This window comes from Manis javanica, chromosome 14 (genome assembly GCF_040802235.1).
Source record: "Manis javanica isolate MJ-LG chromosome 14, MJ_LKY, whole genome shotgun sequence".
In the NCBI taxonomy this organism is placed as follows: domain Eukaryota; kingdom Metazoa; phylum Chordata; class Mammalia; order Pholidota; family Manidae; genus Manis; species Manis javanica.
The window spans coordinates 7,042,220-7,060,582 of record NC_133169.1 but is presented as its reverse complement, the minus strand read 5'-3'; the positions used below and the strand labels follow the sequence as shown (position 1 = coordinate 7,060,582).

The 18,363-nt window shown below is 42.8% G+C and overlaps 1 protein-coding gene across 2 annotated transcripts in view; it reads right to left on the bottom strand.

Annotated features, from left to right (window-relative positions):
• Positions 1–2,847: 2,847 nt before the first annotated feature.
• SLAMF1 (signaling lymphocytic activation molecule family member 1) overlaps positions 2,848–18,363 on the bottom strand; it is a 37,895-nt gene continuing 22,379 nt past the window's right edge. Inside the window, exons 4-6 of one of the 2 annotated variants that reach the window (XM_073222142.1) lie at positions 15,017–15,090; positions 6,907–6,999; positions 2,848–5,429 (exon numbers count right to left, since the gene is read on the bottom strand). In XM_073222142.1, coding sequence (XP_073078243.1) covers positions 5,379–5,429; positions 6,907–6,999; positions 15,017–15,090 — 218 coding nt within the window. In that variant the 3' untranslated portion in view covers positions 2,848–5,378. The remainder of the gene's footprint in view (positions 5,430–6,906; positions 7,000–15,016; positions 15,091–18,363) is intronic. The other variant, XM_037023933.2, reaches the window with a different exon arrangement.

The following is an 18,363-nucleotide window of genomic DNA, read 5'->3' as shown; positions in this document are numbered from 1 at the left end:
ACTCCTCTCCTCCCACTGGGGGCTGGGGGGAGGGGCGCTCGGGTCCCGCGGGGCCGGGGCTTGTATCTTACCCCCTTCGTGAGGCACTGGGTTCTCACAGGTGTGGATTTGGTCTGGATGTTGTCCTGTGTCCTCTGGTCTCTATTTTAGGAAGAGTTGTCTTTGTTATAGTTTCACAGATATATGTGTTTTTGGGAGGAGATTTCTGCTGCTCTACTCATGCCACCATCTTGGCTCCCTCCCCTTGGTTCTATTTTCTTACTCATCGCTACAGTCTCTCATCTGTGGCTACCTCGTGGAGATTTTTAACATCGTTGCCCATGTTACTTCAAACTTCTTACCTAAAGCAAGCTTACTCCCTTCACTCTTGAGGTCTGTTTGGTGCCCCCCTATGTACTTACTGAAGATCTTTTTCTTCCTGTCCTTCGGGTGACTATTACACATTCTGGTTTTCCCAGTCATTGCCCCAGTGATGTTATTAACAGCATCTTTTTATTTTCAGTAGATCATGTGGTTGTCTACCTATCATAATATTTTAATTGCCTGTGTCCTTTGTATCTCCCACTGGATGACGAGGACACTAACACGTAGTAAGAACTTCGCTGTTTGTTGGCTGGGTGAAGCACTGAGTGAAATTAGAAGTCCTCTGTGAAATAAAAATATTGCCTGTTCACCTTGATTAGAATCTGTCATCAATCCACACTGGGCCTCCTTATCTCTAAAGGGAGGTGTCAACTCTCCCCCACTGCCTGTAAGGGTTGTGAACTGATGCACAGCCAGCTACAGTTTCACCAAGTCTGTGACTCAGGCCCACATCCTTGGGGTGCAAGAGAGCTGGCTTTGACTATAACGGAGCTGAGAGGATTATACTGTGACACCCCCCTCTGGTGGCTGCTGTGTAGAACTCTTCACAAACACCTTTCTGGTTATAGCCAGGTGTAGCCTACCTCGAAGCTGGGAGTTCTCCAGCTCTCAACCCAGATTTCACTTGGGTTGGAGGTAGGGTTTGGGCATCAGTATTTTTAAAAAGCTACCTGGGTAACTCTAATATTTAGATAACTTAGGAAATTTTGGCAGGTATGGGACATGCTTAAGTGACCAGTGATCCTTTTTGAAATGATTTTTTTCACCTTTTGAAACATAATATAGTTGATATACAATATTACATTGGTTTCAGATGTACAACATAGTGATTCCATATTTATACACACTACTAAAAGTTTGCCATGGTAAGTGTAGTTACCCCATGTTACCATACCAAGATATTATATCATTGGTTATATTCTCTGTGCTGTACTTCCATTCTTGTAATTTATTTTATAAGTTGAAGTTTATCTCCTTCACCTGTTTTACTCATTACCCAACTCCCTCCACCCCATGGTAACCAATAATCTCCTGTCAGCATTTATGGGTCTATTTCTTTTTTGTTTGTTTGTTTTTTGGATCTGCTTTCATATAAGTGAAATCATATGGTATTTGTCTCTCTCTCTGTCTGACTTATTTAACTGAGCATAATACCTTCTAGGTCCATCCATGTTGTCACAAATGGCAAGATTTTATTCTTTTTTATGACGGAGTAATATTCCATTTTGTCTATGTACCACCTCTTCTTTATCCATTCATCTATCAATGGACACTTACTAGGGTTGCTTCCATATCTTGGTTATTGTAAACATAGGTGCAGTGAACATAGGTGTGTATATATCTTTTTGAACTGGTGATTTTTGTTTTCTTCAGGTAAATTCCCAGAAGTGGAGTTCTTAGATTGTATGGTATTGCTATTTTTAGTGTTTTGAGAAAACTCCATACTGCTTTCCATAGTGGCTGCACCATTTTACGTTCCCACCAACAGTGTAGGAGGGTTCCCTTTCCTCCACGTCCTCGTCAACACCTGTTAGTTCTTGCCTTCTGGATAGTGGCCATTCTGACTGGCGTGAGGCGGTATCTCATTGTGCTTTCAATTTGCACTTCCCTGATGATGAGTGATACTGAGTATCATTTCCCAAAAGACAAGTTTTGATAGATCTACTTCTCAGTGTACAGAAGTATCTTTAGTCTCCATAAAAATAACTGGGAACCAGTATGTTTCTAGATCGGTGATCCTCCATTTCATGGTTTTCTATTAGTGGGAAGATTTTGTCCACCAGGGAATGCTTGGCAATGTCTGGAGGCATTTATGACTTAATGATCAGGGCCAGGAGATGTGCTGCTGGCATCTAGTGGGTAGAGGCCACCAGGGATGCTGGGAAACATCATGTGATGCCCCAGGAGAGCCCCCATGACAGACAATTACCAGGACCAAAACATCAGCAGTGCTACGGTTGAGAAACCCTGCACTATTGCCCCACAAGGGGAAATTGGAGTTCAGGCAAGGCAGTTTCTCTGGCAGTGACAAAAATAGACCATCCTTTAAACTCAGTTCTCTTCTTCATGTGATGCAAGGCTCCTGACTTTGGTGAAGAGGGCACAGAGCCAACCAACCCTTACCCACGCCTCAAGAAGAAGCGACCCCGTGGCTCATCAGACCCGACTGCCACCTTCAGTGTGTCATACCTACAGCTACAGACACACGAGGCCGTGAAACGTGTCTTGCCATACTGCTGTTATGAATCCTCCATAACCAGACAAAAATGCACCTTTCTGATGCACAGCCAGCTACAGTTTCATCAAGTCTGTGACTCAGGCCCACATCCTTGGGGTGCAAGAGAGCTGGCTTTGACCATAACAGTGTAGATGGATCGTCTGCATTTTGGTCATTTCCAGGAGGTAGAAACAAAAACTTCAGGAAGAAAAAGTAACTTACTGTAACCAGTGACTTCTCAGTCAGCGGACACACCCTTTCCCGATCACATCCTGGTTGTGTGACTAGAGTCAGTGTCCTAAAGGGGCTTGGGACTACGCCCAGCTGTATTTCAGGGCACCAGTGCCTCAAACACAAGAATGGGTCTGATCCTCCTGAATTCTCCAGAATTCAGTTATGCTTAGTCAAAAGAAAACGTTAAAAAAGAAACATGGGGAAATCAGACTCTAAAGGGTCAGTTTTATTTTTTTAAGCCCAAGGAAGAGGAAAGTTCCAACCCACCCCAGTGCCTTTGCAGAAAACTGGAGCGGAGAAGAGTGGAATCTGAATTCTCTGCTTTCCCTCTTGAACCTTGGGCCTGGAGGTGCAGGATGTAACATGGAATGTCGTTCAAAGGATGGCCTCAGAGACCAACACACAGCCTTCCTCCCCAGGGAGGTCTAGAGCCTCTGTCCAGAGAATTTTGAGGGCACAACTTTCCTTTCCCCCTTTGCTTCTGCCCTTCCATCAGGTAGAATTCAGCCACAGAAAAAGCCCAGGAGTCGGGAACTGAGCTGCTAGAACCATCTGAGCTGTCGTAAAGGAGTGAATCCTCATAACCTGAAGGTTTATAAATCCTTGATAGTGGCTCCTCAGTTTTGGGGAATAGACAGCTAATGAGCTGAAGGTGCTACAGGGTGGTGTAGGGGACATTCGGTTTGTTTGCATGTTCGTTTGCATGTGCCTGCCCGGCTCTGAGCCCCACTGCTGAGGTCTGGGGACTGCCTAATTCACAAGAGGCAGAGCCCACCAACCGCTGTGAAAGTGGAACATGCCAGATATTCAATTCCCAGCCTCCCTTGGAGGTAGAGCATGGACATGCGACCTAGCCATTCAGAACATGGCTGTCCACGCAGTCCCAGACTCCGAATTAGAAACCAGATGTGGGAAGTGAAGATAGAGAAGTCCCTTTGGTGCAGACAGCACAACAGCCATGATGAGTTCCCAAGTCCGGCTGAGGCAGAGAGGAGTGGTGGGGTCTATTCTAGTCCTGGGGGGACAAGGGCACTGCAACTGGTGCCTAGAGGTGCATCCCTGGGCTGGTTTTGGGATTTTGGTCCTAGCCAAACCTAAGTCTCTCTTTTTCCTGCTCGTTTTCAAAGCATGGTTTTACAGACCATCCTAGCAGTTATTTGAACTAACTAACAACTTTTCAGTAGATTCCTTTTCTACATAAAAAAAACAAAGTCAGTTTCTGTTGATGGCAACTAAGAACACTGCTACCAAAATGGGTACCAGGACATTAATGGGTGCGCCAAGTGACAGAACTAAATGTGGGTTGAATGAATAGAGGGGGTAAGGTACAAGGCAGTAGGGGCCTCAGAGTTTGAGCTGAAAAGGTGGTGATCCTCATTAGACTGTTGTAAAACGGTGATTTCTTAAAGTGTTCACTAGGGTCGTACAAGAACCCATCAGAAAGAAGAGGGTAAATCGAAGACTACCTGTCTAAAGACAGAACAGGAAGAAAATAAGACTTTACTGAAAGAGGTTCTGTCTGCAGCCTGCAATTTAAATTATTAAACATTCAATTATTTGATTCCTTTGAGCTAAAATATGTTCATCTGCTATCTCAGATAATTTCAGGGTGAGGAGAGGCATGCAGGAATTGGGGAGTGTCTTGTAGGGGTTCTGTGAACTTGAAGCCATGGAGGAAAAAAGGGCTTGAATCAGGTTGGAGAATCTTAGCAGAGGCTCCAGGTGTGTGGTTCAATGGAATAAACAGAGAACCAGGGTTTAAAATCACTTCAGGAAGTGAAAAGTCACCCTGGAACACGTTCTGATCATCCTGATTTCCTTTCTATTGGCATCACCAAACACCGGCTGCTTTCCTTTAAAGCTGAACGCCATTTGCACAGAAATACACTTTTAATAATCTCAGATGATTTTAATTCCATTATTTAGAGCTCAGAGACCTGAATCATGTTCTCAGTTTTTTTGACATGTAGTTTCTGGTTTTGCAAATAAAATACTGACTCTATTAGCTTCTTTTATAAAATAATCTCAGAGTGTTTTACATGTAAGAAGGAATTCACCCTTTCTTGCCCATCCAGAGAGAGAAACTGAGGCACAGAGCCTTCATCAGGTCTGCATGGCGATCAGGATCGGCTCACAGAATGGAGTCCAGGAGCCAAAACATAAACTGTTCCAGACTTTGCGGCTAGCGGTCAGCTGTCTGAGATGGTTAGTCCACCTCCTGGCTTTCTATCCTTGGCTTTTATTATCCAGTCCTAGTAAAGAGCAAGACGCCTGAAGGTCTGGACTCACTGGACCACCTTATCCATGTTGTCCGTTACTCCTCAGAGTTGAAACGCTCTCCCGGGTAGCTTTCTGTTCCGGGTCTGTGCCCTCGCAGAGCAGGCCTAGAAAGCCTCACTTCTGTGCCCATTTCACAGGTGATGTGGAAGAAACATGAAGAAACACGGACGTGGAGGTGATCCGAGAACAGTACAGATGTACAGAGCATCGCAGGGAACCTGGGATCCGGGCCAAGTTCCCTTCCACGTCCCTCCAGAAAGTCACCTTTCCTGGGTCTGCGGTGTCAGCTGTCTGGAAGTGTCACACTGGCATAGACTGTGAAGGAGTGTGGTTCCTGGGCGTAAAACAGAAGAAGTCTGTGAGTGGAGGGACTGGTACTAGCTTCACAGGCTTCAAATTGGAAGTGTGCTGCTTATGAAGAGGACAGTGTCTCTCACGTCACGTGGCATAGGGACGTGCTCAGGGTCTGTCCCATATGGGCATTCCTGGGGGCGGCACTCAAGGCCCCAGACTGCCTGCCTCTCTGCAAGACGGGCCTCAGCTCCCTTCCAAGCATATGTGTGCCATCGGGGAGACTGGGACGCCGTCCCGCTGATCTGAGGACCTGCCCTCGGTGCCCTCTCCCTCTCCGGCTCTGCCCTTCCATTGCCTTATAAGGAAAACCTTTTTTTTTGCTCTTAGACATGGGAGCACAGTTTGGAGAATACAAGAAACTTCTAAATTACTGAGTTTTAAACAGGGTTGGTGAGACTCAAAGGGAGAGAGAAAAAGTGGCTCAGACAGCAGAAGAGAAGAAAAGGATTATAGGCAAAAGCCTGTTTTTGAAGGAGATTCAAGAGTCAGAGAAAGAAAGAGGAATGGGGCAATTTCAGAGGTTTTTGGTGTAAAATGTGAACTATACGAGACAGTTTTTTCTTCCCCAAGATAACTTCATTAAAAATCTAAATGACTTCTGAAAGCTTTTGAAGTCAGATTTATGCTTTTACTTCCCCCGTGAAGGGGACAGTGCTCTGAGCATAGACCTCAGGATGAAGGCAGGGCCTCCTACCGGCTTCTTCTGGCTGTTGGTACAGTAGGAGCTTTGAAGCAGAAATGCAGACATTTCTATGGCCTTTTAATCCTCAGTTGGCTCCTGAAATGCTTTATTTAATAGAGTCCAACCGGAACCAAGATTTCAGCCCAGAATTTATTTCTATCCATTTAGCAAAATAAATTTTTCTTGTTGAGGAAACTGACCCAAGCCGATCTTGCAATGGGGCAGGTAGGCGAGGCTCACCCGGGCCCGCGGTCACACTCCCTCCCAGGCTTCCCCCCTCAGCAGGGCTCTGCTGCTAAATATTTTGATGGGATGGGGCTAGATGGAGCCCAGGGATGGGCAGTTCTATGAAGCTGCCCTGGGGATTCTGTTCCGCGACTGGACTGGAGCACCTCCGGACTCGAGACTGTGCGTCAGGCTCTCCTCGGGGACATTTTAAAACTCGTAGCTGCCTCGTTACACGCCACAGACATTCTGATTGAACAGAATCCTAAGTGGAAGACCCGGGGAATCTTTCTTTTTAACAAATATGCCAGTTGATTCTGATGCGGTTCTTGGATAACTTTGAGAGAAACACTAGTGATCAGAGCGTGAACTGGGACCCCGTGGAAACAGCCAGGAGGGGTTTCCTGGAAGCCTGACAACCAAGGCCACAGATTCTCCTTGCTGTCTGCTTGCTGAGGCCTGCTGTCTCGAGTCGGGACTGTCATCTCAGCCCTACACAGGTCCCTGCCTTGCCTGTCCGCCACCTCGTCCCTCGCCAGAGATGTCTCACCAGGACAGGCTCCGGGACGGGCTCAGTGGCAGCCACGTAAATGGTGGTGCAGGGATCTGGAGCCGGCAGGGGATCAGCTTTCTTCTGGACAGACTGCAAGAAAAGCGAAGAAAGAGGAAATTAGCTGAGTGCAGAGTTGCTTCCCATCCAACCCTCCCCATGGAGAAGCACAGAATTGAGAGCTTTGAATTAGAAAACTATGGAGTCACGATCCAGCCTCCTTCCCAGGTGGAAACACTCCCCCGAATTCCCTGGAATTCAATTCTCCAGACTTTGCCTGGACATCGTGGAGCGCACCACCTAGTGAGGTAGCCTACTTCATCATTAGCACTTCCCAGATGTTTTAACTGTCTTCCTCGCAGTGACCAAAATTGGTGTGGCTCTTAACCAGGGCAACCGAAGGGTGCAGGCCCTTCACGGTATTTTAGTCTGGCTCCTATAACCCACAACATGCGGGCGGCATCCATCCCACACTGTGTTCCTGCATCTCCTGCTTCTGAGTGTCTCGTTACTTCTCCTTCCAGCTCAAGAATTGAACTTAACTAATAACCACACATATATAAGTGTGTTACAGTTTACACAGTCCTTCATATGTCTTTCTCATTTGTCTCATGATCACATGTATGTTAAAAACTTTTGTCGCTCACATACTTTTGTCGCTACAGATGAAGACGCTAAAGCCCAGGAAGATTTAGTACTTCCCTAAAGTGCTCTTGCAAGAAGTATCGAGACCAGGAGTCCCACCACGGTCTTTAACTTAGAATGCACACTCTTTCCATCGTATTTCTTTGGTTACCCCAATTTCTAATGACCTACCCCTGTACCTAAACTCTTCATATATTTACAGTCTAATTCAGACATTACAACACATAATTGTATGTTCTATTTCAAACACTCTGATATATTTACACATTTCTCCAAACAGACTATCAATTCCTTGAGAAAGAGCCTGTATTTCTTTACATTTCCTACTAAACAGCGCTGGGCACATAAAATACCTTCAGTTGCTGTTTGTTGATGTTACTTTGAATGAATTAAAATCTGCGATAACCAGGATGAAGTCAGTGTTTAAGGGTATATTGAGACGTGGTTCCTGTAGGTGGAACAACGTGCTAGGGAAGCCACCCTTTCCACACATTTTGGGGGCACTGGTGTAAGGTAATGCTGCTCTCTATTTTCCCTGGATATAGAGTGCTGAAACTGAAGCACGTGGGTTTTAATGGGAGAGAATCTGAAATCTTGTCATGTGATGGGAGACGTAAGGAATTAAATAAGTTTACTAGAGGCAAAAAAAGATGGGACATGATCTTTCTCTCACATATTTGATGGATTGCCATGTAGAGGAGGGATTGGATTGGTGTGGCAAAGTCCCTCAGGTTTAAGCCAAGGATGGAATTTCAGAGAAAAATTGTGGTTCAGTGCAATGAAGATCTTTCGAAGAGTAAAAGGTACTCAAATGTGGGATGAATTGCCTTGGGAGGCAGTGGCTCCCCGTGTGCTGGAAGTGCTTGGGGGAAATCAGGGCTTCTCTCTCTTTACTGTGCATCGGAATCACTTGCGGATCTTGTCAGAAGGGCGGTTCAATTTCAGAAGCTCTGAGGTGGGGCCTGAGAATCTGTATTTATAATCAAGTCCCAGGTGATGCGACATTGCTTGTTTCCAAACTATATTTGAGTGAAGAGGAGCTGGCCAAAGCTTTGGGAATAATGCTGTAGAAGATAACTTAAGCAATAATTGGGTCATGCAAGCAGATGACTTTCAAGATCCCATACATTTTTGTAAATACTGCATTTTGGAGAAAATATGAATGTCTGGAAGAATTACTTGGAAGTAATGAGATGGATAAGGAGAATGTGAAGCAATTTGATTGAGAGACCTTTATCAACAGATGCAACCCCTTCCTGTCTTCCTGTCTGGAAGGACTTTAGTATGACCTGACTTAGAGGCGTGGGGGAGAAGGTAAATAATATACACTTTTAACATTCAATTAAGGCATTTTAGAAAGGAGAAAAGAGTATAAAGGAAATCACCCATAGTCCTATTGTTCCACCACAACATGGTTAATGTATTATGTTAGATTTTCCTTGAGGATTTTTATCTAGGTGTATGGAATTATTTCAGGCAGAGCTGTAATGATTTAGTACATTTTTGAAGCTTGGTGTCTTCAGTTTGGGCACAGTTCCAGGGAGCCCCAGTTACAAGAATCTCCAGGGGCATTATTCTCACATATTCATGGTGAATGGTTCCCTTGGAACTGTGCAAGGTAGTGTAGCCCAGGTAAGACTTAGAAGAGTTTAATAAAATTATTTATTAAATAATTGTCCACATTATGGTAATCTTTTTAATGGTATTATGTAACTATTACAAATAAGAACAAAGGAAATGTTAATTTTTGAAACACTGTCCATGTTACTATATCTTCATATGATAGCATATAAGCATTGCAAATATGAACAAAGAAAATTACAAGCATATAAATCCAAATGTATACTGATATCTAAAGCAGTGACAATTAAGTCTTGTGTGTTTCAAATACACATGAAATTAAATGGAACAAGCACATAAACCAGGCAATGAAGTTAAAGTATTGCCCAGGTGGGAAGTAAGTATTAGATTTTGAGAGGTCAAGGATGCATTTTATAATTTCTAGGGTAGCCACTAAAAGAATAGAAAAAAAGTAGTTTAATTACTAATCTAGTAGAGAGGAAAATGGGATAATAAAAATATAAAAGAATCCTCCCTCAAAGAAACCCCTACTAAGAAAGCTTCACCAGTGAATTCTGCCAAGTATCTATGGGGGAAAATAACATCAATCCTACTCAAACACTTAGAGAGAATAATGGAAAGGAAATGCACCCTGTAATGGGTTCCACTGTGGCCCCCAAAAGATAGGCCCACCCAGAATCTCAAAATATGACTTTTTGGAATAAGGTCCTTGCAGATGTAATTAATTAAGGTAAGGATTTCTAAATGAGGTCACGTTGGATTTGGGTGGTCTAAACCCAGCACTGAGTGCCCTCATAAGAGACAGAAAAGCAGACACAGAGACACAGAGAGAAGAAAGTTGTGTGAAGGTGGAGGCAGAAGTTGGAGTTAAATAGCTGCAAGCCAACAAATGCCAGAGAGCCTGCAGCTACCAAAAGCTGGAAGAGGAAATATTCTCCCCTAGAAATTTCAGAGGGGGCATGGCCCTACTGACACCTGCATAGTGGCCTTCTGGTCTCCAGAACGATTAGAAAATAAATTCTTGTTATTTTAAGTCACCCAGTTGTAGTAATGTGTAATGGTAGCATGAGGAAACTGACACTCATCCCAAGTCATTTTGTGAGCTTAGCATCATCTTGATGCAATAATTCAAAGGGTATTATAAGAAAGGAAATTAGGGGCCAATTCCACTCAGAAGCATAAACAGAAAAAAGAATATTAACAAATAAAATCCAGCAATATTTAAAGAAGACGAGAATATTGCTCTATTGCAGAAATGCGAAGTTGGTTTAATCTTTGAAAATCAGCATATTCATCAGATAAAGAAAAAGATAAGCTTCTTATAAAGAAAAAAATCCTGAGTATATCAATATATGCAGAAAGAGTGTTGAAAGAATTCAACATCAATTCGTGATAAAAATGTCTCAGCAAACCAGGAATGAAGAGAATATTCTTAATCAGATTAAAAAGGCAGCTATAAAAAACTTCCAACAAAAATCATATTTAATGGTAAGATATTGAAAGCTTTCTTTTTGAGTTTGGAGATGCCACTATTAGCACTTCCATTCAACATTATGTGTTGAAGCCAATAAACTAGGACAAAAGAAAGGAAAAGTTATGTGAATGAAAATGAAGAAATAAAACTGTAATTTTTTTACAGATGATACAATTGTGTGCAGAGAAAATCCAAATGACCAGAATTAATGAGTTCAGCAACATTGCAGATATAAGGCTAATATAAAAAAATTACTGGTATTTCTATGTATCAATAATAAACAGAAAGTAAAAGAACTTAAAAGATAACATTGATGCTAGTATCCCAAAATTCCAAATGCTCAAATGCAAAGTAATCAGTTATGAAGGAGACACAAGTCCTCTTATGCTGAAAACTGTAAAACATTATTTAGAGAAATCAAATAAGATCTAAAGAAAGGAAAGGATATATCATTTTTTGGGAACTCAAAGACTCAGTAATATAAATATGCATGATCTCCTCAAATTAATCAATGCAGTTCTAACAAAACCCTGCAGGATTTGCAGGTGGAACTTGATGAACAATCTAATACATGTATATATGATATGAGTGTGAAACAGAAGCAAAACAAACAAGTAGAACTGTATCAAACTGAAAAGCCTCTGCACAGCAAAGGAAACCATCCAGAAAACAAAAAGACAACCCACAATGTGGGAGAATATATTCGTAAATGACTTATCCAATCAGGGGTCAACATCTAAAATATATAAAGAACTCATACAACTTAACACCAAAAAAACAAATAACACAATTAAAAAATGGTCAGAAGACCCGAACAGACATTTTTCCAAAGAAGACATACAATGGCCAACAGGCATGTGAAAAGATGCTCCACATCACTAATTATCAGGGAAATGCAAATCAAAACCACAGTGAGATAGCACCTCATACCAGTCAGAATAGCCACTATCCAAAAGACAAGAAATAACAAGTATTGGCGAGGATGTAGAGGAAAGGGACCCCTCCTACACTCTTGGTAGTAATGTCAATTGGTGCAGCCACTGTGGAAAGCAGTATGGAGGTTCCTCAAGAAACTAAAAATAGAAATACCATATGACTGAGCAATTCCACTTCTGGGAATTTACCCAAAGAAAACCAAATGTCTGATTCTAAAAGACATATGCACCCCTATTTTATTGCTGCATTATCTACAATAGCCAAGATATGGAAGCAACCAAAGTGTCCATCAATAGATGAATGGGTAAAGAAGGGGTGGTACATATACACAATGGATTCAGTCATAAAAAGAAAGAAATCCTGCCATTTGCAACAACATGGATGGACTTAGAGGGTATTATGCTCAGTGAAACAAGCCGGAGAGAGAAAGGTAAGTACCAAATGATTTCATTTATTTGTGAATCTAAAAACAAAAGAAAACAAAACTGTAGTAGACTCCTAGACACTGAGGAGTGACTGGTGGTTACCAGGGGAGGGTTTGAGGTGGGTTGATGAAACAGGCAAAGGAGATAAAAAAGCACAAAATCTCAATCATCATATAAATTAGTCATGGGGATGAAAGTACAGCACAGAGAATACAGTTAAGTTTGTAACATCTTTCTGTGTTGATAGTAACTACACTAGTTGGGGTGAGCATTTAATAATGTATAAAACTGTCAAATCACTAGGTTGTATACTTGAAATCAATATGATACTGTATATCAGTGGTACTTCAATTTTAAAATATCAAAAAATAAAAATAAAAATAAATAAGTATGAAAATGCAAGGACCAAAAATGGCCAAGAAGTCCAGGAAGGATATGAACAAGCGAGTATGAACATTTTGCCAGGTATCAAATTTTCAATAAATCTGTGATTACTGATTTGCAAAGACAGTATGATACTGGTGCTAGTATTAACAAACATACCAATGGAGCAGGATAGAGAACCTCAAGTTAGATCCACACACATGCGGACCCTTGGTTTACATTTGACGTAGCACTGCAGCGGACAAGAGTAATCTTTTCAGTGGTCAATAGGCTACCGTGTGGAAAAAAAATGAAACTTGACCCTTTTCATACCATACTCCAGAAATAATTTTCAGGTTTTAACAGATATGAATGTGAAAGACAAACCATACAGCTTTGAAAAGATGATATAAGACCATCTTTATTACCTGGGAGTAGAGAAAGTTTTTTCAAATGGATACAAAAAGTGCTCTCTAAAGAGGAAGAGATGACTAAATTGTTCTACACTAAAATTAGGAACTTTTCTTTATCAAAAAGTATCTCAGAGAAATTGCAAAGGCAAGCCACAGAATGGGTGAAAGTATTTGCTAACATAGAATTGCCAAAAAGCCAAAAATGTTTAAAGAGCTTATACCGATCCATTAAAAAAAAATGCTAGAAATTCAAAGGAAAATGGGCAAGAGATTTAGGAGGCATTTTAAGAAAGAGGATATTAATATGACCAATAAAGATGTGAAAAGTGGTTCAGCTTTCTTAATAATTGGAGGAATGCAAAATAATACTGTTGAAAGACACATCAAATAGAATGCCTCAAATTAAAAAGACTAATAATACCAACTTGTGATTAGAATGCTGCAACTGAAACTCTTATATGTAGCTCGTAGGAAAGTAAATTGGTACACCCACTTTGAGAAACAGTTTGGCCATATTTGAGGATATGCATGCTCTATAATTCAACAATTCTACTTCTAACTATATACCCAACAAAAGTTGTGCACAAGAGACATACATATGAATGTTCAAGATGCAATTTTCATAACAGCCTCAAACTGGCAATCCTAACCCAAATGTCCATCAATAGTCAACTGGATAAATAAATTCTAGCATATTCATGCATTGATATTCTATAAAGCGATGAAAATGACTGCATTATATCTAAGCTCAAAGACACGTATGAGTCTCATAAAGGTAATACTGAGCAAAAGAAACCAGCCATCATAGGAAAAATACTGTAAAGTCATTTTTATAAAGCCAAAACAAAAACTAAGAGAACCAAACTGTATTTTTAGAAGTCAGGATAGTGGTATCTTCAAGGCGGAAAGAGAGGATACTGATCAGGTGGGGCACAGGGGGTCCCGTGGGTGTGCTGGCAATGTTCTGTTCCCTGATCTAGGTGGTAGTTTTACGGTATTAGAAGAGTCAGTTCTTAAAGTTGCAATTTCTCCTTCAAGCGATCTGTAGATTCAACGCAGTCCTAACAGGATTTTGTGATGCTTGAGAAGCCAATTCTAAAATACACATGATAAGCACAAAGGGACAAGAACAGTCAAAAGCTTACAGAGACTGGCTTTACTAGATATCAAGATGGGGCAATTGACGGAGCTGACATGCTTCGTGCACTTGTTGGTATATATATGCCACTCTCTGCAGTGAGATGAGAGATGCTAGCTGCACGGGACAGAGTGGGTAGGAAGGGGCCATGATGGAGCTGAACCTGGTTATTAATGTGTGAATGTGTGAATGCAAGGGTGGACGTTGCTCCTAGACTCCATGTATTTAAATGGAGCTTGGCGCTCAACTGTGATCAGGGCCTGTGTAATAAGCCTTCAAGCCACTAGGTGGCAGCAGAAAGACCTTTGTCCAAGGGTCGCTCTTTGGGTATCAGACATGCATGTATTGTCTTGTGATGCAATTTTCCAAAGTGCTAATCAAAGCTGTCTTTACCTTCACCTCCTTTACTCCAGAATTTGCCTTCCCCTACACCCTGAATGGTCAGATTCTGGTCTATATATCACCTAGAATTGCCTTCGTGTCTGAAAAATGGTATTTTCCTATTCAACCAAATTCGCTTTAGCCTCCCTCCTACTTCTAACGTATCCTCTCTTCAACTTCACCACGACCGTTGCTTTTTCATCCCTCTCTTGTGTCTCAGGGCAACCATCTCTCCATCACACTTTTGCTTTCTTTATCTCCAGCCTGCACACCATCTTCTACCTCTTGTGCCACTTTCTAGCCACAATCCTCAGGATCCTCCCTCCTTGACACTCGGGCACTTGGCAAACTCCTAAACTTGGCTCAGACCAACACAACACACAGTGGCGTTTCTAAACCTTTCCGTCTCTCCTCAAGCCTGCGCCTTTTCCCCTAGAGCAGGAGAGAGTCGATAACATGGAAGCACAGACACCTGGAATGCCAGAGCGTCACGTGCTTCTAGCTTCCTCATTTTTCCCTATGAAGACACAAATGACCAGAAGATTACCCAGCGTTTTCCATTATTTCAAATAATAAACAGTTCCGTCTGACACTGAAGTTTGATGTCCTTTTAGAGAACCCTTGTTCTTGACTTCTGCTTCCCTCATTTCCTTTGCTCCAGACCCCATGTAGAATCATGGATGTCAGACATACAGGTGGACTGGCCAGAAACCACAGGGGAAACATGACACCCCAAAGACAGTATAGAACTTACACCTGATTTCTGGACTTGAGCATAGATTGTAAGGTTCTTTGCTTCCACTGTTGGCCGGTATTGGTTTGCTTTACCTGGGAAAGGAAGCCACAGCGGTTATCTCCCTCTGCTTCTCGCAGGAACCCTCCGCTCAGACCTGCCTGGTCTTTCCCCCCCACCTCCCCATTGCATATCCACCTTCCCCAAGAGTACCAAAGGAACGAAGCACTGAGTCCCAAACCCCTGCACATTTGTCATATAACGTTACGTTAGTTACTTGATCTCTTTGGGCCTATATCTCTATTTGTGAAATGGGATTGAAATACCTCCCTCTCAGGGCTGTTGTGATGATTACATGTGATATTACTTGTAAAATGTTTGGGACACTGCCTGGCACATAGTAAATTCCCAGTACATGTTAGGTGTAATTGGTATGCCATTCCATTATGTGAATCTCTACTGTTCGATATGCTTATCTGGTCTCCTAATAGGGTTCTGAGTTCCTGGAGGACAGGGCTAGTTGTGATAACTCTTTTGTGTTCTGCAGCTGTACTGTGTGGCTTCACTCACAGCTTTCTCACCTGCCTTTTTCCGAGGGACTTTGTGTGTACACAGCTGGCAAGGGATGACCCACCTGAGACTACCTGGTAAACAAAGCCTACCATCTGGAAATTCTGTTCAGCGCCTAGGGTCTCTGGAAATTAATAAGTTGCAGGACATTTAAATTTTAAATCAATTTAAAATGTTTTCTTTTTAAATTGTACAAATAATTCATTATCATTACAAAAATTAAAACTGCACAGAGTAAAAAGTATTAACCAATGCAACTTCAGGCCCAAAAGTAATTGTTTTTAACCACTTGATGTATTTATATCCTTCCAGACTAACCCTGTGCAACAGAACTTTCTGCATGATGGAAAGGTTCCGTTCCAGCAATCTAACGTGGTAGCTGCAAGCCACCAGTGGCTACCGAGCACATGAACTGTGGTAAATGCACGTGAAGAACCGAATTTTAAATTTTATTTAGTTCTAATTAACTTAAACTCAAACAGCCACAGTGTGGTGAGCGACCACCACTCAGTGCAGTTCTGGACATTGGCTACACTGGTTCTGACATGTTCATGCAAATGGGGTCATTTGGTACATCTCTGTAACTTGACCTTTTCACTTAGTGTATGGAGGGCATTTTCCACACTAGTGTGGTAAACTTATCTCATTCTTTCAAGCGTTTCACAGTGTTCTTTGCATGCGTTGTATAATGGTGAGGATAGAGGGGAAGTAACACACTGAAGCATAGAGGCCTTTAGGGGCCCGCTGTAAAGTCCAGGCACAGGCAATGCAGGCTTGACCCAGAGGAAATCACACCAAGTCTTTAGCATAAGCTTGTTTTAACACCAATTAATTTATCCTCCTTAGAAAGTAAGAGCGTGTGTCTGAGGGAATAGCAGGTAGGAGAGATATACTTGATTTGGAAGGACAAGGCCTTGATGTGTGTGTGGGAAGGTGGTGCAACACATGCTGCAGAAGGACCTGATCCTTGGGAGGAAGTGATGGGGACCCACTGGGGAGGCTCAAAGCATTAAAAGATGATTTCCTTGTGTGGGTGTGGGTGGGGAGTGCCTGGTGGTCCCAGCTTGACTTTGGGGGTGAGGGTTAATACTGGCCGAGGAGGGTGCACATGGGTATGTGTGTGTGCATGTGCATAGAATAGAAGATAGGGAATAATAGAAGGAGTGCAAGTTAGTTGTGTGAAAAACATCCTTTTGGTTCAAATCCACCAATGTCTGAAAAGTTAGAAATGCCCACTCAGCACTGCCGTAGGTGCTGTAGGGGAAACAAATGGAGAACAAACCCTTGCAGATCAGCTGTGGGGAGTCTTTAGATTTACAATTTAGAATTCTAGAAACAAGTAAGGCTGGCCATTGTTTCTTAACAAAAGCAGTACATCAAGATAATTTTGTCTCATGTTTTTCTTCCCAGCAAGAACAGGTTTTTGGGAGCCAGCTCAACTCAGCTCAAAGTCAGTGAGGCCTTAGGATCTAATGAAAAAGGTCTTGGCTTTAAAATTAGGGCATCTAGATTCTAGCCCTTCTTAGCTGTGTGGCATTGGACAAAACATGTTATCTTTCCTTCCCATAACTGCAAAATGAAGACTGTAGACTGTCTAAATGCCCCTTTTAGCTCTCAGCTGAAACATAAAGTTGTCTTATGTCAGCTTGACTTCAACTGCTTTCTGTCTGCTCTGGGGACTGTTCCTGGATGCTTCCAGGGCTGCCCTCTGCTTGCCATAGGACTTGAACACAGATGTGTTAACTCACCTATATTAAGAGATGTCTGTCTGTCTGTCTGTGTATGGTGTGTATTTATGTCTCATCATCATCTGTCCTCTCCCCATGGAGGCTGTGTGTTCAGAACTCTCTGCACACCTACCCATGGCGCTCCACACACTACATGAGGTACATAACGTAACCCCACTTTGCAGAGAAGAGGTTAAGTCATTTGTTACCCAGTCTGCCAGTGGCAAAGTCGGGATTTGAATATGTTAGCCTAGCGGCGAAGCCCAGGTTCTCAGCCAGTGCACTGTGGCTTTGGCATCACTAGAGTCCGCTGCATAACCTTCAGAGGCAGGCAGCCTTCTGGAGACAACACCACAGAAGCCTTACCAGCAGAATCTCTGGAGCAAAGTCTGCAAGAAAGCAACTAAGTACAGGTTTTTTCCCCAGGTTCAAGGCATGATTTTTGTATTCCTGAGACGAGGATATGTATGTGCTTTGGGGAAGAGGGTAGCGAGTTATGGTCGGATGAAGGGCACTGTTCCCTTCAGAGCACAAGGGTGCGACCAACAGAATGTATTTGAGGAACGAATGTGGGTCGGGATCCCAGCACACCACTAGCTAGGTTAGTGTGGGAGCATCAATCTGTTTTTCTCAATCCTGTTATCTCACCTTTTCTCTATTATCCAAACCAAGCGTGGTACCCCGCCCCTTCCCCTTGGGCTCTCATCATGATTTCTGTCTGAGTCACCCCGCCCCCTCCTCCTCCCCACCTAACTCTTAGATGGAGGAAATGAGATAAAGGTAGGCGGCTGTGCTATGATCTCGATTTTCTTGTATAAGCAAAACCAGCATTAGAGTGCTGAGGTAAGGGCTTTTCCAAGGTTACGTGTGGAGGACACTGACCTACTTGAGGATGCGATCTGCCGTCAGCTTGGCAGTGTGGGGCTCATGGCCTCAAATCCTGCCCTCGTGGTGGGAGGCCAGCCCAGGGAGGGATCTGTCCTGGTCTCGGGCAGGGCCTCTGACTCTAGTGTGCATGAGCAAATAAAGTGTGGCCGACGGGAGCACAGTGCCCTGAGATGTTGAATCACA